This window comes from Perissodus microlepis, chromosome 7 (assembly GCF_051167445.1).
Source record: "Perissodus microlepis isolate ML-2025 ecotype Zambia chromosome 7, ASM5116744v1, whole genome shotgun sequence".
Classification (NCBI taxonomy): Eukaryota; Metazoa; Chordata; class Actinopteri; order Cichliformes; family Cichlidae; genus Perissodus; species Perissodus microlepis.
In genome coordinates, this window is record NC_140467.1 from 14586900 (window position 1) to 14614856 (window position 27957).

The window sequence follows — 27957 nt, forward strand, 5'->3', positions numbered from 1 at the left end:
TAAGGATATAAGGATATTGTGTGCTCACAGTCAGCTTTCTTAGAGTTTGGGAAGTTCATTGATCCATTTCTTAACCTGTGAAAATGTCTCCCGTATTCGCCTCCAGCTTTGGCTCTCAGATCTAAGATAATTATTTTTATGCTTTTGTCATGTCTACATTTCTGTGTGAGTGTACTATGGATGCATGGTTGTAATTATGCATCGTGTGAGTGAGTGTAAGTGCATTTTAAAAAAATGGAATATTAAAATGACGTCAGCTCCTCCTGTAGCTCCAAACAATGAAGTACCTCATTTGGATCAAATAAATAAAACAATTTAAAATAATCTTTATCCAATAAAAAATTTGTGTGGAGATTTTAAAGTATTCACCTGGAAAAACTAGAGATCCGCCACCCCTCTTCCCCCTCCACAAAACAATAGCTCAAGAGAGAGGCAAAGCACAACAGCACATCCGTAGGCACTTTTCATTTAATTATAAAATGTGATCAGATCGCTAATATTTTTTTAAAAAATCAAGAAAAGACAGATTTGATATAAACATGTTCAAATGCCATGGTTACGTTTCTTCAAGGAGTTGAGAGTTATTACCAGCAGCAAACCAACCCTCGAGTAACCTGACATTTAACTGATGGGTGGCATCAGAAAGGAATTAATAATATAATGAATTTAAAGTGTTATACATTTTAATGCATTTCCTGGGTGTCTGGAAAAAGGAGATGCTTTAAATCCTGACACTCAAATTTGAGCCAGATTCAGAACAATTGCGGTTTAATGCTGCCTAAAATGTGCGTGCATCCCTGTCAAACGCTGCACTACAGTTTGCTGTATGTTGACAAAGTATCTTTCTGTGCATGTTCTCGAGGGCCGTGGTAATCCATCGACAGCAAGTCACTGCACAAAAGTGATGGATGGACTATAACAGTGGCAGAAATAGCATAATATATTATACCACTGAAAGAAACATTTTTTATTCCCCCATTTATGATTCCCTTTTTAACATCAGTGACCCTGTAGTTAATGAGCTTGTTCTCCCCTGCCTGAGCTCCATGGCTTCAATCCAGGCCTCCTGAACACTACGAAGAACTCAACCAGAGGGTGAGAAAAGAGCACCTACGCTGGGAGCTGGTGTGAGGTACTGACAAGCTTCTGGGACATAAGACTAGATAAAGTTATTCAGGGTATACATTCTGCATGAAACCAGCTGTATGAGCTGACTGAATAAATCCACTTACAAAAGCATAACATTTGGGTGTGGAGGTTTTAAATGAATATTAAAGAGAGCAGAATGTGTGACAGAAAGATATGTTTGCTCCGACACTGCCAAAAGCCTACACGGACCAGAATGCAATGCAGGAAGGAGGTGTACAGCAATCCATTTAATAAACTAGAAAACCTCACTGAGTGAACCCATCACCACACTCACAGATTGGTACATCAAACTCAAACATGGGGGGTGTGCATGAAAAAACAAAAAATAAATTTATGCTTTACACCTTGTCATTAAAATGTGTAGCCAGAAGTGACACACACCAAATGATTCGTTTGTGTGTGAAAAGGTGGATTTTTTCCTTCAAAAGTAAAATCACTTTATATTTTGACGTCTCCTGCTATAACTGAATCAAATACATCTGGCGTGAGTGAAGTATAGTTCTTCTCTTTTTCATTCAGAAAGTAGAGTGGGTCTGTTATTTCATTTGGGTTGAAGCCCTGCTCCACTGCTTTCGTCTTTATTAGCTTGAACGTGCCTGTAATGTCCAGTGACCTCTGTAATAAATCACAGTACAACCAATTATTAGTGGGCTAAATAAATCACTATGGCAACAAAGAGGCTTACCCACAAATGCATTTGTAAAAGTGTAAAATAACTGGAGTAAACATACTTGAATCCTCATAAAGCGTGGCCTGGCGTAGGACGGCAGGAAGTCCTCGACATGTTTAAAAACAGCCGTGGAGTCAAACTTCAGTCCATCTCTCAAAGTAACAGCAGCCATCCCGGCTCTTCCCTCCTGGCCTGAAGACAAAAGTTAAACAGTCACAAAACAGGAGTTAACTGAAGTTCAGTATTGCTAATCTCACAATAGTGTGTCAAAAAAATCTCAGGAAGATGGACAAGTGGAGGACAAAAGAAAAGGACAGGGCTAAGAAACCTACAGCAGATGAACAACATCTGAAAGTTATGTCCTTAAGAAATAGGAAAGTTGATCCATCTACTGTTCATAGAAGCCTCATCAGAAATGTCAATAGAAGAGTGGCTGTCAAGAAGCCATTCTAAGGATGTGAAACAGGGAGAAAAGGCTAAGGTATGCCACATTATACAAGAACTAGACTAAAAATCTGTGGTGACAGGTGTTATGGAGTGATGAATCTACATATGAAATTTCTGGTTCATGCCATCATAAACATATACAGAGGAGGTGAGGAGAGAAGCACAACAGTGAGTGTTTACAGACACAATGGAGGCTGGTTTGGGGCTGCATTTCAACCACTGTTTGGAAATTGATGGAATTATGAATGCAGAATAGTATGGTCTGATTTTAATCCACCATGCAGTAGTATTTGGAAAGCATTTGATTGACAAGAGCTTCATTTTTCTGCCTCACAATGATCCCAAATGCACTGCCAATGAAGTAAAAACAAAGTTGGATAGAAAAACATACAATGGATCACTATCAGTCATGAATTTGTATCCTCAGATCTTGGACTACAAAATTATTGAAGTAGTGCGGGATCATCTGGATAGAGCACAGAGCAACAAGCAGCAAACAGAAAAAATGCTGGATATCATTGTTAAACAATTTGATCATTGATTCAGTAGCATGTGTTTCTTGGTTTTGGCACAAGCGCAGCAACAAAGCAACATGTACCTGGCACTTTGACTCCGTAAACATTGGCTTCTTTAATGCAGTCAGCCAGCGCGAGGATGTCGGCCACCTCAGCTGTAGCTACGTTCTCTCCTTTCCATCTGTTGACAAGTTTTGTGTTTTTTTAGTGCTCTGTGTGAGCTCACATTTTTAAGCATTATTTCAAAACATGCGCTCACCTGAATGTGTCTCCAACACGATCATGGAAGTACATGAAATTATCCTCATCGATGCGCAGCAGGTCGCCGGTGTTGAAGTACAGATCACCTTTCTTGAAGACGTTACGCAGCTTCTTTTTCTCAGTTTGCTTCATGTCTCTCACATAACCAATGAATGGAGCTTTGGCTGTTATTTTAGTCACCAGAAGTCCAGGTTCACCTGATCAAAGTACGGGAGAAATCATCTTTGGGGTTGTTATATTTAAAGTCAATATTAATGAGATTTCAATAAATACTTATTTTTAAAGATGCATGGGTGAGAACTTTAGAAATATAAAAAAAAAAAGGACAGGAAAAAAAGAATCTTTGGTTTTGTAAGCGTCCTGGAAGTAACACACCTCTCTGAACCTCCATGCAAAAACCAGAAGAATCCCTCAAAGGTTCTTCTTTGTCTATGTCATATTTGATCACAGCATATGGAAAAAACATCTGCAAATTAAAAAAAAAAAGCTAAAACACTGCTTCATGAGTGACAGGTTTTACTTCTTAATGTGAGCTGAAACATGGACTTTTACCTTGTGCAGGAAGGTGTGTCGCCCAAGAGCTCCCATCTTGCTGCTGTAATTCAACAGAGCAAAGTTTCCCTCAGTTGCGCCGTAAAATTCTCTGATTTGAATTTCCCCAAATCGTCTCACAAAGTCCCTCCAAACATCTGCTCTGATCCCATTGCCTACTGCAAGTCTGACCTTGTGGTTTTTATCACTGAGTTTCTGTTTGAAGAGAAAAGAAGAGCATGCGTTTGTTAGTTTTCTAAACCTTTCTGTGTGAGACAGTAGTATTAATGTTGGTGCTGTGTTGACACAAACCTGTGGAGTGTTGCAGAGATAACGCATAATTTCACCTATGTACTGTATGACGGTGACATTATATTTTCTGCAGTCGTCCCAGAACTGGGAAGCAGAAAACTTACTCCTCAGAACAACAGGAATACCTGCACACAACAATAGATGACAACAGCACACTTTAAAGAGTAGCAGTGGAAGTAGTCAAAATTTTGGGTTTTTCAACAAATATGTAACATATAGTTACATATATGCAGTGTTGGGAAGGTTACTTTTAAAATGTATTCCATTACAGATTACAGAATACATGCCCCAAAATGTATTCTGTAACGTATTCCGTTACGTTACTCAATGAGAGTAACATATTCTGAATACTTTGGATTACTTAATATATTATCATGCTGTTTACAACTACGTGAATGTACTATTGCTGTGATTTATTACTGTTACTGAAGGTCCGCAGCTCCGAACAGTAGTAAAGGGACCTCTGGCTAATACGGTGGGTTCTGTGTTGGGCTCGTAGCCGAAAAATAGCTTTACTTTGTTTCTGGGTCAACTTTGCTTGCGAGAGACAGAGAGAGGCGTTGAAAGGCTGCTCCAACGGAACTTGTTGTTTTTGGAGGAAAACACGAACACGGTGTACAGTCGAGTCTTAATTGCTTACTTACAACTGGGCTCATCAGGCACTCTTCTTGGCTGCAGTGGTTATTATTATATTTACATGCTTCCAGCTCCCGTTTTTGCTCGATGACAGCTCGTACTTTTCCTTTTTCTCCCTCCCTCGCTCACAGACACATAACGGGTATGGCAGTCCATTCTCTCTGCAGCACAGACTACACTGCCTATGATGCTACATTCTTTAGAGCTATACCTGTAGCATTCTGCCTATTAGCTTAGCACAACAACAACAAAACGGCGCTCTCTCACCCAGGAAACACGCAGAGAGAGAGCGTCACCCTGTAACCATGGCAACCGTAACGCTGCCGCCTGGAACAACAGAACGTAGCTGTCAATCAAAACCCAAACAGTCCTGACCCGTGACAATATGAAACAGGGAAGTACCGCCGTGTAATCCATTTATTTCAACAAAGTAACTGTATTCTAAATACCACCTTTTTAAACGGTAACTGTAACAGAATACAGTTACTCATATTTTGTATTTTAAATACGTAACGGCGGTACATGTATTCCGTTACTCCCCAACACTGCATATATGTAACTATGGTTTTTATATTACATTGGTTAAAAAAAAAACTAAAGTCATACACCAATCATATATCTAAAAAACACAATAGTATATATCCAAAGAGTTCATACCCCTCTCAATGGCCCCAGTGAAGACAAGGAAGCCGGTGCTGTGATAAAGAGGTAGGGTATCATAAATCACATCTTTGGAGTTCACTCCTGATGAAAGCAGAAGTAAAGACATGGTCCACACTCTGCTTTGAGTGATCAAAGCTGCTTTAGGGAGACCTGTTAAAGACAAGCCAGAGGCTCAGGTGGCGAATCTTCTGTTTCTTTCACTGATGCATCGTGAATCTCAGTAAGTAGTTTACCTGTTGTCCCTGAGGTGTATATGTAGGCTGCTGGACTCTGCATGGTTAAATGGGACCTTAACTCCTTGGGTATAGGCTCAGAGGAAGCCTGATTCATTTTATCGATGAAGCTCTCCACACCTGTAACTTCACATCTGTCGGCTAAGATGAAAACATTGATCTGCTGTTCGTGCAGATGGGGCAGCACCTCCTTCACTGCATCCAGCAACTCTAGAAAATAGTTTCATACAATTGATGAACTCCAGGCCTGTCAGATTATTTATGTATTTATCTGGTTATTTAATGTTGAGTAAATGAGCTCTCAACTGTCTCCATCACTTGGAAAAGCAGACAGAAATGCAGGTACTACCTTCAGCTGCTACCAGAGTTGTGGCTCCGCTGCAGTTGAGGCAGTGTAGCAGAGACTTGGATCTGATGTTGGAGTTGAGCAAAGCTCCAGCGCATCCAATCTTCACCAAACCCAACCAGAGCCACAGGAACATCGGCTGGTTCCCCAGGAACAGCGCCACCGTGTCTCCTTCTTTTACGCATCCAGCCTGCAGAAACGCTCTCGCAACTTTGTTGCTCAGGACGTCTGCTTCCCGGTACGTAAATGTTTCATCTTTAAAATAAACGAAAGGCTTGTGCGGCTGCGTCTTCACCAGCTCTAAAAAGCGGTCCAGGATTGAGTAATTAGTCTGCACGCACTTTTCAATGAACCGCCTTACTTTTATTTTAGTGAGCACGAATTGGACATCCTGGAGGAAGGAAGAATGGCGGAGTAAAACGCCACATGCAATCAAAGCCGCACACACTGTCCAGACCAACATGTTTGTCTCACAGCTGTCCTGCTGAAGACAAAACAGAGGTATAAAAAGGCATGTGGAGCAGGAGGAGGAGTACTGAGAAATTCCAAAGGTTGAAAAGCATTTTGTATTGCTAGTGAACAACCAGATGAGCTGCATCAATGATTTACAGTATAACATACTGCTTTCACGTGTTTTAGGCCTTTCACTGGCTTTATACCGAGTGACCTCTTTAGATTGTGCTAGTGGACCAAAATGAAGCCCAAACAGACTGTGAGAGGGTAGCACCTGATGACCTGAACATGAAGACAAGACAGGCTGGAGATTGTCGGATCTCAGCTAAGCTTTTGCTGGGCTGTGTTCGCTCACACAGAAGGGCAGGTGCAAGTTAACCTTTAACTTGTAGTTTTGCCAAGAGCCACTGGTGAGTCTGTTGGGGCACAAGGCAAAAATTCAGAGGAACCCTTTAACTAGCACCAAATACTCTGACTATCAACAATAACTGTCTAGAAGGAAAGTGAAACCCTTTTCTGTGTCGGCTGCATCAGCCAGCAACATCGGGGAATTAGGCAGTCAAGGCCCCGATGTTTCTGACCTCACTGTTTATAATGAGATTGCTAAGAAGACTCCTCATACCGAGACGTTTGTGCATACAAAGAGGAGTATGCACAGAGAGCCTACTCCTGGCTCTGAATGTGAGAAGCTGCAGGAAATCTGGTCGAGGCCTCTGTTTTATGACTTGAGGCAGCGCCAACAGGACAGCAGCTTTGATAGTCCCTCCTAACAGCAAAACATTCTAAACGTTATGATCCCCAGTTTATGTTTTTCCCAGTGGTTCTAAGCTTCAACTGTATAAATTTCAATTAACATGTATCTGTTGTGGAAATATTAGTAATAGTAACAAGAAGTTGTGTGCCAGAAAAGCCAGACAGAAGCTGTTAATTACTGAGCTTCAAAGATGTCAGACAGAAGGATTTCGTAACCTGCTGCTGGCTGGAGTTTACATATTTACAAAGTATGTATAGAGGAGGTTCCTGATTAACTCTAGTGAATGTGTATGTTTCTTACTGCTTTATTGCCTTGTGTAAACAAACACAGGCTAAATTCCATATCAGGAGTAACACTTCAAAAGCTAAATTCAGTGCAGTTTTGGACCTCTCAGTCAGTTTTGAGTAAATCTGCTTCTGTCTAAAAGCTTTTAAGTGGTCTATTACTTTAGCAGTATAGTTTATTACTGTGTGTGTGTGTGTGTGTACGGTCAGATTTATAGTGTCACGGCTGCCGAGGCGAGCCGTGTGGTGTTGGGGGAAAGGAGGACCCAAAATGCAGGCAATGACTGATGATTCGAGTGACATTTATTTACAAGGTGGTGTAATGGCAAACAGGCAGTGAGGGATGACAAGTAACTAAAGAAACCTAAACTGGGAAAACTAAATAACAAACCTGAGAACACACGAAACGAGGTGCGGGGCAGAGAGACGCAGCGAGAGGAACGAAACACCGTGGAACACAGACAAACCGGCAGCAGGCAGGAGAACACACAGGGCTTAAATACACACAGCAGTAATCAGGGGATGAGAAACAGGAGGGCAACACACCTGGGAGAAGTCAGAGCTGGCGGGACAGGGGAAACGTAAACTGAACACACTCACATGAGACGGGGACCTTCAGAATAAAACAGGAAACTCAGACACAGAGAACCAGATAAGACACTGAACTAAACAGACAGATTCACAAACAGACAGTGTGACACCATAGACCACAGGTGTCGAACTCCAGGCCTCGAGGGCCAGTGTCCTGCAGGTTTTAGATGTGTCCTTGATCCAACACAGGTGATTTAAATGGCTAAATTACCTCCTCAACATGTCTTGAAGTTCTCCAGAGGCTGGTAATGAACTGATCACTTGATTCAGGTGTGTTGACCCAGAGTGAGATCTAAAACCTGCAGGACACCGGCCCTCGAGGCCTGGAGTTCGACACCCCTGCCATAGACGGACAGAACACAGACGTGGGACCAGGGCAAGCACAGAACAGAAACCTAACAAATGGCAAATCATAACAGAATACATACTCAGAATAAACAAAAGCATAAAGAGACACAAAACACTGAGTCGGCAGACTCAGGACCATGACATATAGATGTTCAAACAAATTTTTAAACACTGACAAATATTTAAACATGCATCAAAAGATTTGTTACTCTTGAGATGACTTACCCTCGAGTCAAAATTCACAAGTTGCAAACAACTTTACACCTGTTTTAATATCTGCTGCAGCAAAAAAAAGAAGAAGAAAAATCAGATACAAAACAAAACAGTTTATATGTTGGGTTTATGTTATCCACAATTTATTGGAAGCTTAACTTCTGTTCACAACTTGCTGCTGTTGCCCAGGGATTACAGAAGATCTCTATGGATATAGATATGGATATGGAGGGTGTGTGTATGAAATCACAGCTTTAATAAAATTATTATGAAGGCAAAGATCATTTAAAACACCTTGTCATTAAAATGTGCAACCAGAAGTGCAACGCTGTCATCTCAATAATTTGCATCCCGGCTCTTCCCTCCTGACCTGAAGACAAAAGTTAAACAATCACAAAACATGTGAAACATGACAAACACACTACAGGACAAAGCATGATGTCATGGGCTGGGTTTTTTGACCTAGCATTTTAAATTTCATGTCCCTTTTGTATTATGATGTTCTTCTTTGTATAGTTTAGGCTTCATTTAGTTCTGTTGATAGTGAGCTCTGTTTCCCTATTTAGTTCTCATCTGTCTAGGCTCATCCCAGGTCTGTGTCTTCCCTAATATGTCGGTTATGGTGTCGTGTCTTCAGTGTGCAAGTCTGTCAAGTCCCCTTTAAGTCTCCCTCGCCCTTTGTGTGTTTCAGCAATGTCTTTGTCCTCCGTCGTCTTCCCTATTTGTCATGTGTAATCTCCTTGTCCATTTAGGTTCCCCTGTGTCCCTCTCTGTATGTGTGCATGTGTCCCTTTTTTGTTCACATGCCGGAAGTGATAGCAGAGCTGTACATCTTAATTTGATTCAGAAATCCCTCAGTCAGAACATGGTATATTATATTTAGATGGAAACTGTGGTGTATTCATAATTGTCCCTGGTACATTTGTTGTATGGGCAGTATGTGTTTATTGTTCGATTGTGTAATTACGTGTTACGCACTGGCAATGCGTGCCGGGAGGCGGTAATACAGTGAGTAAAGAGTTGGTCTTACGGCACACAGTGGTCCCGCGTACTTATTCAGATTCAGAGTAAGAATCACACATGGTGTCAGAAGTGCTGTGTGACTTGTAAGACTCCATACATCTGCCGAGTGTGAGGAGAAGGGGAAGGTGAAAACGAAATGCCAAATCACGATGAAAACAGAGGCAATTACAGAAATGACGGAGCCAACTAATGTGTCAGAGTTGCGCAGTTTTCTGGGCATGGTGAATCAAGTGGGCAAGTTCATCCCCCATTTAGCTGAAAAAGACAAAACCCTGAGAGATCTTCTTTCCAAAAAGAATGCATGGTACTGGGGAACTGACCAAGCGAGAGCTTTCAAAACATTAAGAGATGCCCTGACCTCACCCCCAGTGCTCGCAATGTATGACCCCAACAGAGACATTAAAGTATCAGCAGATGCTTCATCCTATGGTCTCGCAGGTGTTCTTTTGCAGCTGTGGGAAGAAGGATGGCGACCAGTGGCGTATGCATCGAGGTCCCTTTCTCCTACTGAACCACGATACGCACAAGTAGAAAAAGAGGCACTGGCGTCTAGTCTACATGGGCGTTTGAGCGATTTCGTGATTTCCTGATTGGTAAACATTTTTGTCTCGAAACGGACCACAAACCTCTCGTTTCCTTACTGGGAGGACAAGCTCTGGATCTCTTGCCACCCAGGATCTAGCGATTCAGAATGAGACTCATGCGTTACTCGTACAATGTGCAGTACGCCCCAGGGAAATCGCTCTGGACAGCAGATACTTTGTCCCGTTCGCCTCTGAAAAAACCAGTGAACATGTCAGACAAAGAGCTAATGGAAAGCACAGACATATAAGTGGACAGTATTGTAACAAACATGCCTGCAAACACTGAAGGAACAACTGAAAAGCGACAGTGTGTGTGCTCGCATCATGGACATGTGCACCCAAGGCTGGCCAGAACATGCAAAACAAGAGCCTTTACTGAGAAATTACTGGCCTGACAGAGCCACGCTCACTGTTGAAGACGGCCTTTTGCTAAAAGATACACGGCTTGTCATTCCTTCAGTGATGAGAAACAAGGTGCTGGAAAAACTACACGAAGGACATCAAGGTGTTGTAAAATGTAAAGCTCGTGCACGCCAAACAGTGTGGTGGCCCGGGCTGAGTCAACAAATCTCTGAGATGGTGCTCAGAAGCAGAACGTGTTGTACAGACTGTAAATAATCTTCTGTAAAAAGCAGCTGATCCTTATCTAGCTCTTCTTGCCTATAGAGCTACACCACTCCAGTCCGGATACAGCCGACTGAGCTTTTAATGGGCAGACGTCTGCGAACCATACTGCCAACACTTCCATCGCAGCTGGAGCCTACACTGCCGGACGGCGCACTGCTTGCTCAAAAGGAAAGGGAGAAGAGGATGATGGACACGGCAATGTCTAACAGGCGCCACAACGCAAAACCTTTATGCAGCCTCTCCCCAGGAGAGCAAGTTTGGGTGACCGATGTCAAAACTCCAGGCACTGTTATCCAAAATCACTCTACAACACGATCATACACAGTGGAGTTACCACAAGGGACTGTGAGGCGTAATCGCATGCATTTGATTCCTTTAAGTTCACCAGTGCACAAACCTGCTAATGTGCCTGTGTTGCAGAAACCACAAACACCCAGTGTAATCCCTGCTACACCTGTTAACGCTGATGTTGTCTGAACCAAGTCAGGGAGGGCAATAGTTAAAGCTAAAAAGTTAGATCTATAAGAGAAAAAAAAGGTTGTTGTTATATAACTGTGTTACAATGGTTTTGTAGAGCACAGTAAAACGAATCAAAAAGAGTTGTCAAAAAAAGAAGAAGAGAGAAATGAAAAAATGAAATAAAAACAAAAGGTTAAAAATGTAATGCAGTTTGTTTGCCAGATGTTTTTGTTTGGCTTTGAAAAAGAAAAAAATAATCAAAAGGTAGTCCACTCAAAGGTTCTGTCCTGAGAAAAGAAATATTCTGTTTTTCTTTAAAAGGGGAGATGTGGTGTATTCACAATTGTCACTGGTACATTTGTTGTATGGGCAGTATGTGTTTATTGTTCGATTGTGTAATTACGTGTTACGCACTGGCAATGCATGCCAGGAGGCGGTAATACAGTGAGTAAAGAGTTGGTCTTACGGCACTCAGTGGTCCTGCGTACTTATTCAGATTCAGAGTAAGAATCACACAGAAACTAGCAAGCTAACTCCCTGCTAACTTCTGACTCCGTTAAATTTCATAAATTTGGTTTTCGTGGATGCCTGGATGTTAAACTTAATTGTTACACCTGGTAAAGCAGCAACGCTGATCGTTTTATTACAGATGAAAGGATTTAGACAGTTTTAACTCCCAGTGATACTGCAGTGTTCGTTTGACTTTGGGACCTGAAGAGGAGTTTGGGCCCAAGCACGGCCAATGACGTCAGACTTAAAGACCGGATTCAGCCATCAATAAACGGCTCGCTCTTTGTTAAATCATAGATTTGGTCCAAGTGTCTGCATTTGGGTCCACCTCCTCTCTCCACATGGTCTGCCAGCACAGACCCATGACAAATGGAAATGAGGTAGATGGTGCAGTTTTCTTGAATAGCCAGAAACAAGCAAGGGGGTTTGTCATAATCTATAGCAGCATTAAATTTAAAATAAAGTGAGTTTGGACCAAAAGCATTTTAACTCTGTTTAAAAATTACGGTGCTTTCAGATGTCTCATTTATTGTCACTGTCAGCTTTTATCTTCGATGTCACAATGTTGCATTCAGTCATCACTGTACGCTTTAAACTCTTTGCCTGTACACCCTTTGCCCCCTGTGATCACTGCTTCAGATAAGCTATACTGAAATATAGGGTACAATCCTCTGACTGACAAAGAAGGATAACCCTGCTGCACTCTAGTGTCACAAAGTCTAAAGTTAATAAAACTTGCGTACTTCTAAAGTCGAATACATCAGTGAAAGTTCATGACCGCAGCACTGACTTCAACTGACCTACAAAGTGCAAACACCACTGAGAAAGTAGGGCAGGTTTTATGATCGATCACATTAAAGAACAAGATGAACTTTTAAAAATTGTACTACACTTCATAATCCTCTCATTGAAATTTTTAGAATGTCTGAAAATTTCTAGATTAGAACAAAAGAAGTGAATGTAGAGGAAGAGTCCAATTATTTTCTGTAGTGATATTTGGTGTAAAGCAAATGCAGTGCAGATACTTACCATATTTTTAATAATTACACCAATATATAAAAGATTCAAAGTTTGGTGAGGTTTGTTAATACCATCTTGGAGCTAAAAGTTACCCATCTATTGAGAATGTGTTTTTACATTTTGCCAAGAAAATGCTGGATAACATTGTGAAACAATTTGATCATTGATTCAGTAATCAAACTAAGTGCAGTGTACTTTGATTTGAACATATGTTTCTTGTTCATGTACCTGGCACTTTGACTCCATGAACAGTGGCTTCTTTAACGCAGTCAGCCAGCACGAGGATGTAGCTACGTTCTCTCCTTTCCATTTGTTGACATTTTTTGTTTTTAGTGCTCTGTGTGAGCTCACGTTTTTAAGCTTCACTTCAAACGATGAACACACCTGAATGTGTCTCCAACACGATGGTGGAAGTACATGAAATTATCTTTATCACAGCAGGTCACCGGTGTTGAAGTACAGATCACCTTTCTTGAAGACGTTACGCAGCTTCTTTTTCTCAGTTTGCTTCATGTCTCTCACATAACCAATGAATGGAGCTTTGGCTGTTATTTCAGTCACCAGAAGTCCAGATTCACCTGATCAAAGTACGGGAGAAATCATCTGTGGCGGTCATTATATTTTAAAGGCAAGATGCATGAGACATGCTGTAAAGACATTGCATTTCTGAGTCTTTTAGACTTTCATTTTGTGCATGGTGAGGTACACTGTGGCTGAGAAAATGAACTGTGTAGATTTGGATTAAGGCATATAAAATGTTTATAGCATTTGAAAAGATGCATGGGTGAGAAGAAAAAAAAATCTTTTGCATTATAACCTTCCTGGAAGTAAAACACCTTTCTCAACTGCTATGCAGAAACCATATGAATCCCTCAAAGGCTCTCCTTTGTCTTTGATCACAGCATATGGAAAAAACATCTACAAATTCAAAAGAAAAAGCTAACACACTGCTTCATACTTCACAATGTGAGCTGAAACATGGATCATTACCTGTCTCGCCCATGATCTCCCATTTTGCTGCTATATTTCAGAGTGCTATGCATCAACAGAGCAAATTTTCCCTCGGTTGATGCATAAAATTCTCTGATTTGAATTTCTCCAAATCGTCTCACAAAGTCCCTCCAAACATCTGCTCTGATCCTGTTGCCTACTGCAAGTCTGACTTTGTGGATTTTATTACTGAGTTTCTGTTTGAAGAGAAAAAGAAGAGATAACGAATAATTTCACCTATGTACTGTATGACTGTGACATATTTTCTGTAGTCGTCCCAGAACCGGGAAGCAGGGAATTTACTGCTCAGCAGCACCTGGCTGCCAAGTCAAACAACTGTATAAGGTCCTATGGATGTGTTCTTTTTCACATGACCATATGTCCCATTTAAGACGATGTTGCCTCTCTTGACTGTTTTCAGTCTGCCTCAATGTAGAAGATTCCTACAACTTATACCAAAACACACTCAGCAGGAATAATGTTACTTTAAGATTAGGCTTAAAACTTTCCTTTTTGCTGAAGCATATAGTTAGGGCTGGATCAGGTGACCCTGAGTGCTGCAATAGGTGTAGACTGCTGGGGGACTCCCATGATGCATTGAGTATTTCTTCTTTAATCACCTTTCTCACTCACTATGGGTTAATAGACCTCTCTGCACTGAATGATACTTGTTATTAATCTCTGTCTCTCTTCCACTGTACGTTTTTTTATCCTGTCCTCCTCCTCTCACCCCAGCCCGTCACGGCATGGCTGCCCCTCCCTGAGCCTGGTTCTGCTGGAAGTTTCTTCCTGTTAAAAGGGAGTTTGTCCTTTCCGGTGTCGCCAAAGTCGTATTATTGTTGGGTTTTTCCTCTGTATGTATTATTGTACGGTCTACCGTACAATATAAAGCACCTTGAGGTGACTGTTGTTTTGATTTGGCGCTGCATAAATAAAATTGAATTGAATGAATACAATTGAAAATACTCTGAGTTTGGCATAAACAACATGAAATCATGCATCAACAGTTCAGGCTACTGACGGTGATTCAAAGGTATGGGGGATATTTACTTTGAGCCCTTTAGTACAGAAAGACATCACTAAAGCCCGGTTACTCACTACTTATCATATTAGATGATCAGTTCCTTCGCTTGCCCATATTATTATTATTATTATTGTTATTAATATTATTGCAAATCTATTGTGCACACAAAGTGCATACATAGTCTACAAACTACAGTGTCCAATGATAACTACAAATAAGGCAGTGAAAGAGACATACAATATCAGTAGGTCTTTATTTAATTTTAAAAAAAATATGACCTGGACGGACCAGAATGCATTGAAGGAAGAAGGTGCACAGCAATGCGTTTACTTAACTGAAACAATTCACCGAGTGAACTCACAGCTCAGTACATCAGCTCAGTACATCCGTAGAAGGCTAAATCATTAAGGATGTGTGCATAGAATCACAGCTAAAATCAAATTATGAAGGCAAAGATATCATTTAAAACACCTTATCAACAAAATGTGCAGCCAGAAGTGCCACGCTGTCATCTCAATGATTTTCTTACACATGAAAGAGGTGATTTTCTTTCCTTTAAAAAGTAAAATCACTTTATATTTTGATATTTCCTGCTACAATTGAATCAAATGCATCTGGCGTGAGTGGAGTATAATTCCTCTCTTTTTCATTCAGAAAGTAGAGTGGGTCTGTTATTTCATTTGGGTTGAAGCCCTGCTCCACTGCTTTCGTCTTTATTAGCTTGAACGTGCCTGTAATGTCCAGTGACCTCTGTAATAAATCACAGTACAACCAATTATTAGTGGATAAAATAAATCATGCGAGCAACAAAGAGGCTTAACCACAAATGGAAAAAAGTGTAAAATAACTGGAGTAAACATACTTGAATCCTCATAAAGCGTGGCCTGGCGTAGGACGGCAGGAAGTCCTCAACATGTTTAAAAACAGCCGTGGAGTCAAACTTCACCCCATCCATCAAAGTAACAGCAGCCATCCCGGCTCTTCCCTCCTGGCCTGAAGACAAAAGTTAAACAATCACAAAACAGGAGTTAACTGAAGTTCAGTATTGCTAATTAAAAGTGTCAGTACTGAGCAAAAGTCTTGAGCCACCACTCATCTCTTCATATTTTGACTTTGTCAACTGTTCTTATGCAATAGTTTTCCAGGCTTCCTTAAGATCTGTCAAACTCTTTCTTTAGACATTGGCTGCTTTCTCATTCATTTTTAGTCCAGTTCTTATCTCTGACCATTTTAAGAGGAATGTTTTTTTTGTTTGTTAAGCCATATGACTGTCATGGTCCTCCAGTCCTCCTGTGCTGGCTCCCCATTTCTCTCTCCACTGCCCATCTTCTATCCTTTGTGTGTGTTGCATGCATTGTGTGTGTGCGCTCGTGCATGAGAGAGAGAAAAAAAAAATACACACTTTTTGATATAGGGACAGGTCATTCCTCTGCATCCTGTCTTTTAGTCCATCATGCCTGTGATGATGAACTCACTTGTTGGTAATCCTGTAATCAGCAAGGGCAAGGGTACCTAGACCCGGTTCGTAGAGTACGCTTGGGGAGTGTGATTGTGTGTACAGCGTCTCTTTATGTCTGTCTCCATGTTGGTTGAGTGTGGAGTAAGTGCATATGAGAGCATGAGGGTGGGAATGGATGTTTGTATCTGTGTGTGCCTGTATGTCTGTGTCTATATGTCAGGTTGGGTATCAGACGCCACCTCTCTGGGGACATCTCAGACCCTCCAAGGTTTGGAGGCCTATCTCCCCCCACCACTTCCCCTGCCGGTGGCGGACTCCCTCAGACATCGGTGCGTTGGTGGTTCTTTGTGTCCGGGGATGGGCGTCCAGGTACACACCGGCTCACTCCTTGGCGGCCGCTTATCGGGGCCTGGAGCCTGGAGCCTGGGGCTCGCTCGGGCCACTTCGGAGGTGGGGTGCCCCCGGCCTCTCGGCCTGGGGCTCGGTCACTCAGGCACAGCTGGCTGCCGGTGGAGCTCACGGGCACGTCACTGCAACCCCCCCTGGCTTCTGCTCCGCGGCTGCTGAATGACCCCTCATCTGGGACTCTCCTCAGCTCTTTCTGGGACAGTAGCACAGCTGCCCCTCTGTTGGTCTTCCTTGGTCTCTTGTGTTCTGGGGGCCTCTGGATGTCTGGAGTTTGATCTCCTCCATACCTGCTTCATGCCCTGGAGGACGGGGCAGTGACTCCCCACACCCTCTAGCAGATCATTACATGAAGGAACCTTTTAAAAAACAAGCGCGTCCATGCTCACAGGTGTACACACGGGTGCTCACACACACAAACTACACCCTTTTTGGCTCCTACCTCAAAGCACACTGTGTGCTGTTGATCTTATGTGCTGCACAATAATGTTTAATATTTAGTATTTACTGTCATATTCCCATATATCATTGTGATGTTGTTTATTCTATTACTCTCGTTTTCTTCTGCTTGTTTTCTTTTTTCTTTCTCAACAGGTGATCCAGGTGATCGAGATATGTATTTTTTTTTTCTGCTTATTCTGTTGGTTTTTGTTTTTTGCCCTTCTCCCCCGTCCCTCTTCTCAGCTGTTTTTCTTTCCCTCTTTCTTTCTCCCCTTCTTTCCCCCAGTCAAGTCTGTCCCGTATTCAGCAAGTGAAAATAAAATAAACAATAAAAGGTGAATCAAATGGACCATTACGGCAAGGCTGGGATGGTCAATTTGGTAAAGTAAATCTGTTGGGCATCTTTCTTCGCCTTTAGACAATAATTCTGATGGCAAAAGAGCCAAACGGGACAGGCAAAAAAAAAAATCCAAAAAAATAAATCCTGTAATCAGCTGGTTACTACTTAAGGAGAAGGAAGGCGTTCATTTGATACCTGATTGTTAAACTGTATCCAGTTTAACGATCTCTTACCTGACAAATTGTAGGGCTGCGTTTGTAAAGATTTAGCGTATTGTGTTCTCCTCTGTGCAGATTTTTGAACATTCATACCATAGCTGGACTGGCCATCGGGCATTTGCTTGGTGGGCCGATGATTTTTTTTTTGGAACGGTATAAACAATGAAAGGTGGTGGATTGGCCAGATGCTGGCCGGTGTGTAAAAATAACTCAGTTGTTGGTGGTGGATGTGGCGGAGCTTCCACAGATTCAGTAAAATTAACAAGTGGTGGAGGCCAGCAGGTGGATGAGGGAGAGGGGAAGCAGGAGGAGGAGAGACCCGAGGCAGCCGACGGTCTGAGTGTCACGTGAACTGAACTTCAGGTAAGAAGTTATGACCTGCAGTCTATCTGGGTCAGATATAAACCAAGTTTAGGTGGAGTTTATTTTTGTTATGCTGACTTTTTACAGTCAGTTACAATAACTCGTACTGCGTACTAGCTAGCATGACAGAGTTTCTATACAGCTGGGTGGGTGCTATGAATTTACTGATGTTGAACTTTATTTTGTTCATAAGGTTAGTTAGTAGAGTTGCCAACCGTCCTGTACAAACGGAATCGTCCCGCATTCAGAGAAATTATTACGCGTTTCGTGTTGAGCTGAGCAGTTTGTCTAGGATGGAAAAAGACACAAAAGGTGGATTTATTCTGTCGTTACGCTGCACAGCTGCCTCTTCTTCTCTCCTTCATTCTCTCATGAGTGGGAGACCAAAGATCACATTAACATGTGTGTCTCTGTATTAACAGACATGCCATAAAGGCTTAGTTTATTTTTCTTATCATTGTTGTGAGGAGACCATAAATAGCATTTGTATTTTCTGTTGTACAGTCCATCTGCTGTTATGGAGTTCTTATGGATAAAAAGTGTCTTTTTTTGTTTCAAAACAGCTGATAACTATTCGCTGATAGCTGCCAACATCTGCAAACAAATATAATTCTATAAAGTGGTTCTATATATTGTGTAACTGTTAATATAGAGCGTTATTAAATTTATTGCGAATGCAATCATATGGCACACTGACTTCTGAGGAAATTTTAAATGGCACTCTCCCTCAGAAAGGTTGCCTACCCCTGGTGTAAAAGATGGATGAAGCCACTGATGTCATCCAGTGCTCTTTGGACTGTTTGTTTTATGGAGATAAATGTTTAATCTCAGTTTGCTGCTCCGTTTGGTCCCATTTCATTAACCCTCATAATGTCCTCCCGATTTTCATACACCTGTGGTCCTCAGGGACAAAAAATGACCCAAGGACAACACAATTAAAGCATGCTTTACCTTTTCTTCAGCAGCTTCTCAAGTTGGTTATGGTCCATTCCATCACAGCCGACGGCGTTTCCTAGATCGTGTTATCTCCTGTCCGGTTCCCGTGGTGGGCTTAGGTGTCCAAAACCCTGCTCGCTGCTGTTTTTTTACATCTTGGGAGTCGTGGAATAAACCTTTTTTTGCGCCTATTAACCTGGGCTTTACAGACAACTTCTACTCAGGCTCCAGCTCCAACGAGGACTGCTCTAATAAATCCGCAGTCCTTAGCAAATAGAACGTACATTATAAACATTTTTTTTTTCTTCCAATGGATTGAATCTCCTTTTTGTTTGGGGAAACCTGCAGTCGGCTGAGACTGAAGAAGTCACTTGGGTAAGTGATGAAACGTTTCTCCCACAAAACGCTACATCCAGATGAACAGAATCAACTTTTGGAGAGTTACTTACCTGGATGATTGAGCATGCATCAAGACATCTTGTCACTGAGTTACCGCTCTCATCAGGTAACATAGTTATTCGTACCATCATGGACCGTTTTTCCAAGGCTGTACCACTTTGTGGCCCTGTCTAAACTGCCCTCAGCTCCTGAAACAGCAGAGTTACTTGGCCAATATGTCTTCCAGCTTGACGGCTTCACATCTGACATTGTCTCCGACTGAGGACCACAATTCACCTCTTGCATCTGGAAAGAATTTTGCACCATCCTTGGGCCACGGGCCAGGTTGCTCTTCAATGCATATTTTCTTCCAACCAATCTACCTGGTGCTCCCAGTTGGCGTGGGTGAAGTATTCCCATAATTCCACAAACTCTGCAGCCACTGGCCTTTTTCCTTTTAATTTCTAGCTCCGGTGAATTGACACATGGGAGTGTTTCAAAAAGGGGGGTATTCCAGGTTTAACATGAAACAATGGTTTCTATGATCATTTTTATGAGTATCACACTGGGACAGCAGGGTAAATGAAACATGCTTTTTGTTCACATGTTAGAACGTGTGCAAGGAGGGAAAATGTTAGGATTTAGTGTTTTGATTTCTTTTACTAAAATAAGCGGTTATAATCATTTTCATACACACATTGCAAATGTGCCCATGAGAGTCGGCACTCAGTCTTCTGAAGGTCATAAGCTTCGTTCGGCGTGACTGTCTGGACTGATATATTGTAGGAAATGACTTAGAGTGCAGAGGGGTGACTGTAAACATGCTTACACATATAGATAATAATTAGACGAATTCTCTAGGCAGAGAGGTGTTTGCCTTTTCTGTCTTTTACAGAGGAAGGAGCAGACACCAGACGAGGTCACGGAGATATGAGGATCCTTCGCACAGAGACTGCCAAGACAGCAATTGGGGTCAAGGGTCATGCCGTTTGGGCTCCTGCTAGTCACCTCAAGAGGATCCCAGGACCACAGCAATAACCGTGAAGGGGTTGGTGGAAATCCAGAAGCACCAGACCAAGGAGGGTCTGGCCAAGAAAAGGGAACACGGCTGTGACCCCAAAAGAAACATGGATCCCGGCCAAGGGGCAAATAAATCCCCTGATCTATGCAACGATCTGAAGGGTAGTCTAACCCCTGACGTTGAAGAAAGAAGAGGAGAAGAGCACAGAGAATCGCCCGTCCCGGAAGATTAGCTGTTTAACTGTAAAGAAGGTCAAAAGCTCCTCAGACAGAGGTTCTAGTCTGAGCACAAAGGTGGAAGCAGGAAACAACCAGAATGGGAGATTTGAGAATTAGCTTTAGTAATAGTCTGTCATTTTTATGTTATGACAATTGCCCAAACACAGTCACAGTATATGGTCCACCCATTAAAGGGGGACAGAGGGACAAAGAGGGAAAAGAAGCGGGACAACCAAGAGAACTGACACCTAGTGGGTAGGGGGGGGGGGGGGGGGGGGGGGTGTAATGTCTGGAGAACATGTGTCCTTGGGGAGTAGAAAGCTGCAGACTCTCGCTCATGCTTGCCTGGGAAAATGCAGATAAGAGGGGACCATCTCTAATGGAAAGTTACTGAGACACTGTTGTTTAGACTAGAATGAGGGAGCTTCTGTAATAAAACTGTCAGGGGCACGCCACCATTTTGAGATCCGCGGCAGCGTGTCATGAAGGACGCATCTTCTACTGAGCAGTGTTTTGTCTTCCATCGGATGCCTCTGAGGACTCAAAAGAACTCGGTGAAGTGTTGATATTTACACTTTCTCCCTTCAAGGCATCACTCAGCTACCGAAAGTGCAGACTCAGGGAGTCAAAAAGTGCACTTAAAACAGCTTTACTGCTGAACACAAAATAATTAAACTGAAAACCCAAAATAACTTGACAAGCAAGGCAGGCAAACAAAACACAGCATGAGATGAAGGAGATTGTGACACAGACCAAGGAACACACAGGGCTTAAATACACAGAGGGAGCAATCAGGGAATGGGAGACAGGAGGGAAACACAGCTGGAATAAATCGGAGCCAACGAGACAAGGGAAGCAAAACCAGACACAATAACGTAGGACACAGACTGTCAAAGTAAAACAGGAAGTGACGGGAACACACAGGCATGGGACCAGGGCAGGCACAGAGACACAGACTAGACACAAAACAGAGGGAGTATGGAAACCAAAACCAAAAACACTTGCAGGCAAAAACCATAATGGCTTTTTGGCTCTCAGCGAAGGCGGTCGCACTTTTCTCCTCTCCTATCCCTTATCTTCCCTGCTTAGCTCCTCATGTCCTTGTCTTGTCTCGTGGTTTTTTTTTTGTTTTTTTTTTATTACTTTTCCCTGGAACATTCTCTCACAGTCTGTTCTCTAAAACCTAAAAGAGGAATTATGGATTGGATCAACTGGTCCCTAAATGCAATTGACACCCCTTTCCACGAGAAGTTTGGGCTCGGGTGATCCTGAGTGCTGAAGATATCTACCTATTTGGAACCATGGTAACAGGGTTCTGGCGGATCGGAGCTGGCTTGGCCCTGACTTATCAAAGAATTAAGAAAGCGGAACCGGCTGTTCAAACCCCCCACAAGGCTGCCCGCTGGGATTGGAACGATGGGAGAGGCGTGAGTTTCTCAAAATGGGCTCATTGAGTGCAGCACGGATAAGATCTTGGAAAGGCTACGGCTGCTGTGAATACTCAGAATAAGATCTCTGACTGCAGACTGGATACATCTCGGAAGGGCTAGCCCGGAATAACATCTCTGGGCACAAATTGGATGACATCTCGGGGAGGCACACTGCCGTGAGTTCTCAGAAATCGGCTCCTTGAGCACAAGAAATGACAACATCACAGAACGCAAGTATGGCGAAGCTCGCGGCTCTCCAACGGGAGATTGAGAGACCAGTGTTGGACTGTAGAACTGCTTTGAAATTCATATGAGCTGTTCGCACTAAAGTAAAAATCACCATCACTTATGCGGATACCCCTTTGGCGCCAGCTGCAAGGCTGGAGCTGACCAACAACACCCTGATAACGACTGTGTTTAGTCTGTTCCTTCCCATTCCATGCAAGGCCACCTGGGTTGGCTGGTAGACCGTTTACTTAGCCTGGCAGGGCGAAGGACACTGTCTCAGCTGAACTATGGACACGCACACACATACACTTACACTGATAAGCACACACTCATCCCCCTCCCTTTCCAAACGCCTTCAATGCTTGTTTCCTGCGGGGGAACACGGCGGGTCTGTGTGCCGCGCTGGAATGGTAGCACTGTGCAGGGCAGCTGCTGTGTTCGCTTTGGATTACTCCTCACCCCCTACCCGACCCTGTGGCTTGTCATGTCCTTCACAATGTTGTGCTGTGGACATTTATGTGCAGAGGAGTTTTTTTGTTTCCTGTTCTCATGCTGTCCTGCCATGGAAGCACAGCATGAGTAGAGGTCTCTTTTTTTCCCTCTTCTACTTTCCCATTGTAGTGTACATTTCAATGTCTTTCTGTAACGCTACCGATCTCCGACTTGTATCCCCATGTAATGTCTGTGTCGTGTGTGTAAGGTCGGGTGGGGGGGGTCCCATTTCACTGCAGGGCAACCTGCATGTGGCGAATAAAGCTTTGATTGATTGATAAAAAGTACAAAAGTCAAAACACTGGGTCGATGACGACACTGTCTGTTCTTTTCTGTCTGTGCTGGTGGCGTGCTGCCTTCCTTAGGACAAAAGGAGCAGAATGAGCAGTTGGCTAACAGGATTCCCACCCGATCCTACGAGGTGGGCTGCTAACATGAAAATTCACAATATTTTTCATGTGTCCCAGTTGAAGCTTATTTGGACCAATCCCTGGCAGTTAGTGAAACTCAACTCCTACTTTCATTGTTGTTTAGATTTATTGCCAAGTAATATTTACCAGTATATCCCTGTATTCAGCACCAGCTGCCCGAGTAGTGTGCGAGGTGCATTCCACCATGGCACAAACTCTTTGACTGTATATCGTTTACCCCATGTGTTTACTGCTCTGAATAAGCTATATTGAAATAGAGGTACAATCTTCTGGAGAGAAAAAAAAATAATAAAACAATAAAATCTTGATCTAGATTAAAAAAAATGCTTGATTGTGGAACAATTTGATTACTGATTGACTAAACAAACTAAGTGTGGTGTACATTTTGTCATTGATTTTGGAGCAGCAACATGTACCTGGCACTTTGACTCCGTAAACATTGGCTTCTTTAACACAGTCAGTCAGCACAAGGATGTCGGCCACCTCAGCTGTAGCTACGTTCTCTCCTTTCCATCTGTTGACAAGTTTTGTTTTCAGTGCTCTGTGTGAGCTCACGTTTTTTAGCATTATTTCAAAACATGCGCTCACCTGAATGTGTCTCCAACACGATCGTGGAAGTACATGAAATTATCCTCATCGATGCGCAGCAGGTTGCCGGTGTTGAAGTACAGATCACCTTTCTTGAAGACGTTATGCAGCTTCTTTTTCTCAGTTTGATTCAAGTCTCTCACATAACCAGTGAATGGAGCTTTGGCTGTTATTTTAGTCACCAGAAGTCCAGGTTCATCTGATCAAAGTACGGGAGAAATCATATTTGGGGTGGTTATATTTTAAAGGCAAGATGCATGAGACATGCTGTAAAGACATTACATTTGAGTCTTTTAAACGTTAATTTTGTGCGTGGTGAGGTACACTGTGGCTGAGAAAATGAACTGTGTAGATTTGGATTTAGGCATATAAAATGTTTATAGCATTTGAAAAGATGCATGGGTGAGAACTTGAGAAGAAAAAAAAATCTTTGGTGTTATAACCATGCTGGAAGTAACACACCTTTCTCAACCTCCATGCAGAAACCAGAAGAATCCCTCAAAGGCTCTCCTTTGTCTGCATCATATTTGATCACAGCATATGGAAAAAACATCTGCAAATTAAAAAAAAAAAAAAAAAAAAAAAAAAAAAAGAAGCTAAAACACTGCTTCATGAGTGACAGGTTTTACTTCTTAATGTGAGCTGAAACATGGACTTTTACCTTGTGCAGGAAGGTGTGTCGCCCAAGAGCTCCCATCTTGCTGCTATAATTCAACAGAGCAAAGTTTCCCTCAGTTGCTCCGTAAAATTCTCTGATTTGAATTTCCCCAAATCGTCTCACAAAGTCCCTCCAAACATCTGCTCTGATCCCGTTGCCTACTGCAAGTCTGACTTTGTGGTTTTTATCACCGAGTTTCTGTTTGAAGAGAAAAGAAGAGCATGCGTTTGTTAGTTTTCTAAACCTTTCTGTGTGAGACAGTAGTATTAATGTTGGTGCTGTGTTGGCACAAACCTGTGGAGTGTTGCAGAGATAACGCATAATTTCACCTACGTACTGTATGACGGTGACATTATATTTTCTGCAGTCGTCCCAGAACTGGGAAGCAGAAAACTTACTCCTCAGAACAACAGGAATACCTGCACACAACAATAGATGACAACAGCACACTTTAAAGAGTAGCAGTGGAAGTAGTCAAAATTTTTACTTTATCACCAAAGTCGACCTCACACTGGAGCGGTTCACAGCTGAGTGACAAACAGCAGAAAAGGGTGGAGGGCCCAATCCGGGTCAGAGAATTGTTGCCCCAAGTAGAGAAGTATCTTGGGGTCTTGTTCATGAGTGAAGGGAAAGGGGAGTGGGAGTCCTGTGGTGTGGGGTGTGGCTCAGCAGCAGGGGAGGGTTGACGCAGTGGGTTCAGGGAGCAGTGGTAGGGAAGGCTGTTTGGAACAGCTGACAGACATGTGTTGATTCTGTCTCTTTATTTTATGCAGAGGTCCAGGGTGTGCGGCAGAAGAGAAGTTGACAGCCAGGAGCTGTTGCCATATACCAGAGTTTGGCAGCACAAGCGTGTGTGAAATTATCAATTAAGAGTTATCCTTAATTTGAAACATTGCATCCCGTGTGTGTTGTGAAACCAGAACATGTTACAAGAAAACCGATGATTGAGGTCACAGCTGCAGTGATGCAGATTGTCATCCAGCATGTCTCTGACTCTGGTTACCTGGTCGACCTGCAAGAGCTGTCATCCCTGGTTTTTGGACTTGTTTTGCTTGTTTATTTTGATCTCAATCAAATAGTGTGTGTTTTGGATGTGGTGGAACAAATCTGCTCCAACTGTGTGATGCATTCACGTCAATATCAACCAATATCTCTGAAGAATGTTTCTAGTACCTTGTTGAATCCATGCCACAGAGAATATTGCCAGACAAAGGCATTTAACACCGTACCACGAAGATCTGCTTTATATAGTAACAAGTGTACGTTTTTTTGTTTTTGTTTTTTTGTTTTTAAACAGACCCAAAGAAATTCAATATTTAGTGATGTTTAAGTCAACTGTTCTCTTAGAAATCTGTTTTTAAAAAGTGGCTATTTTCTAAATGACTTAATGAGTTGTGGATTGATTGTTGGGCACAAGGCAGGGAGTGCACTAAGAGAACTTGGAATTGCATCTGGAGATTTTGATCTCAGCTTAAACACTGGGTTTGTTGATAAGAATACTAAAGATTTACATAGTTAACAATAGTATATATCCAAAGAATTCATACCTCTTTCAACAGCTCCAGTGAAGACAGTGAGGCCAGTACTGTGATAAAGCGGGAGGGTATCATAAATCACATCTTTGGAGTTCACTCCTGTTGTAGCCAGAATTAAAGAAAAGTTCCACACTTTGCTGTAAGTGACCACAGCTGCCTTAGGGAGACCTGTTAAAGACACGCCAGATGCTCAGGGGGTGAATGTGCCATTTCTTTCACTGATGCATCGTGAATCGTAGGCTGCTGGACTCTGCATGGTTAAATGGGACCTTAACTCCTTGGGTATAGGCTCAGAGGAAGCCTGATTCATTTTATCAATGAAGCTTTCCACACCTGCAGTTTCACACCTGTCAGCTAAGATGAAAACAGTGATCTGCTGTTCATGCAGATGGGGCAGCACCTCCTTCACTGCATCCAACAACTCTAGAGAAGAAAAAAAAAGAAAGAAAACACAACAAACCTTACAAAAGATGTTCCTGTATTTTAACAAAGCTCAGCTCAATCTTCCTCTGCAGCTTTATTGCTCATGAGTGATGATGAAAGATGTGCTTGAATCCTTTAGGTAAAGGGAGACAAACAAACAAATACTGGAGCACAAATAAAACCTGTGTATTTGAAATATTAGGTAAAAGGTTGACCTTAGAACTGAAGAAGCTTCTCGGATGAGAGGTGAAACGTCTTCAAGTAAACTTAAAGAAGTCCAGACGCTTTTCTTTGCAAGCTCCTTTGACTACGATGACCTGGATGACTGAGAACCTTCACAGACATAGGTAAAAGGTCTTTGCAACAAGACCACTTAAAAAAAAAAAAAAAGGTAATCATACAATCTATATGGATGTACATTCCCCCCCACCCCTTCCACACAAACAAGATGCACGAGCACCTAATGAAGGTAGGTTAGGGCCGTGTTGTGTGTGATTGGGCAGTGACAGTAAACAATATATGTGCTAAATGAAAGGGCAGTTTAAATAACTAAAAGTTAAGATGGACCACAAGTGCAACACATTATTTTTGTCTGCTTTGTGAAGAAGAAGATGAAGACAGCCATATGCAGTCATAAAAAGGTGTACTGCATGGTGGAGAAAGTGGTTTTCCTTCTGTTGAGTATACATGTATCCAAATATTAAAAATTTAACTAAAGCAACAATAGGCAGTGAGAAAATGTTTAAGAAGCTTCTTATACGGTATGAAAAGTCATCCCTGTTACTGGAAAGTGACAACCATTCTTTGCATTTAATGTAAGATATTGACCCGGAAGTGAGGTAGAAGCACAATTTTAGATATGTGAATAAAGACTGATACTTTATTCTGGTGAAGTAAAAATGGAAATTCTTATATCAAACTCCATCAATAGATTACTCCATTGCAGGCAAACAGTGCATAGCCTACATTGGTGTTTTTCCCATGGCATGCCAAAGTACAGTTTGTTCTCTAATTATTTATGTATTTATTTGTTATTGAATGTTGAGTAAATGAGCTCTCTACTGTCTCCATTGCTTGGAAAAGCAGACAGAAATGCAGGTACTACCTTCAGATGCTACCAGAGTTGTGGCTCCGCTGCAGTTGAGGCAGTGTAGCAGAGACTTGGATCTGATGTTGGAGTTGAGCAAAGCTCCGGGACATCCAGTCTTCAGCAAACCCAACCAGAGCCACAGGAACATCGGCTGGTTCCCCAGGAACAGCGCCACCGTGTCTCCTTCCTTTACGCATCCAGCCTGCAGAAACGCTCTCGCGGCTCTGTTGCTCAGGACATCTGCTTCCCGGTACGTGAACATTTCATCTTTAAAATAAATTAAAGTCTTTTGCGGCTGCGTCTTCAACAAGTCTAAAAAGCGGTCCAGGATTAAGTAATTAGTCTGCATGCACTTTAATACAAAGCGCCTTCCTTTTATTTTAGCAAGCACGTACTGGACATCCTGGAAGAGATAAGGATGGCGGAGTAAAATGCCACATACAATCAAGGCTGCACACACCGTCCAGACCAACATGTTTGTCTCACAGCTGTCCTGCTGAAGACAGAGCGGAGGTATAAAAAGGTGCAAGGAGCAGGAGCGCAAACACAACTTATATGTAACTACTGAACAACCAGGTGATCTACATCAAAACAGATGAGCAAGAGGGGCAGCATCCCCTCCTGCTCAATGATTGTGTAAGCCTTATGTAAATGATTAGA

General features: G+C 42.4%; 2 protein-coding genes across 2 annotated transcripts; both read right to left on the minus strand.

Annotated features, from left to right (window-relative positions):
• Positions 1–253: 253 nt before the first annotated feature.
• LOC146382789 (long-chain fatty acid transport protein 2-like) lies at positions 254–6382 on the minus strand. Its single transcript, XM_084933703.1, has 10 exons — positions 5767–6382; positions 5418–5627; positions 5179–5334; positions 3886–4010; positions 3595–3789; positions 3418–3508; positions 3041–3239; positions 2865–2962; positions 1881–2011; positions 254–1764 (listed from the first exon to the last, which is right to left on the minus strand). The coding sequence occupies exons 1-10, from the start codon at positions 6380–6382 to the stop codon at positions 1588–1590; spliced, it is 1998 nt and encodes a 665-aa protein (XP_084789829.1). The 3' UTR covers positions 254–1587.
• Positions 6383–14936: 8554 nt separating this feature from the next.
• Positions 14937–27772, minus strand: LOC146382790 (long-chain fatty acid transport protein 2-like). Its single transcript, XM_084933707.1, has 10 exons — positions 27313–27772; positions 26004–26207; positions 25797–25973; positions 24544–24668; positions 24253–24447; positions 24054–24144; positions 23592–23790; positions 23420–23517; positions 15506–15636; positions 14937–15393 (listed from the first exon to the last, which is right to left on the minus strand). Exons 1-10 carry the CDS (start codon positions 27770–27772, stop codon positions 15217–15219), a joined length of 1857 nt encoding a protein of 618 aa, XP_084789833.1. The 3' UTR covers positions 14937–15216.
• Positions 27773–27957: the final 185 nt, after the last annotated feature.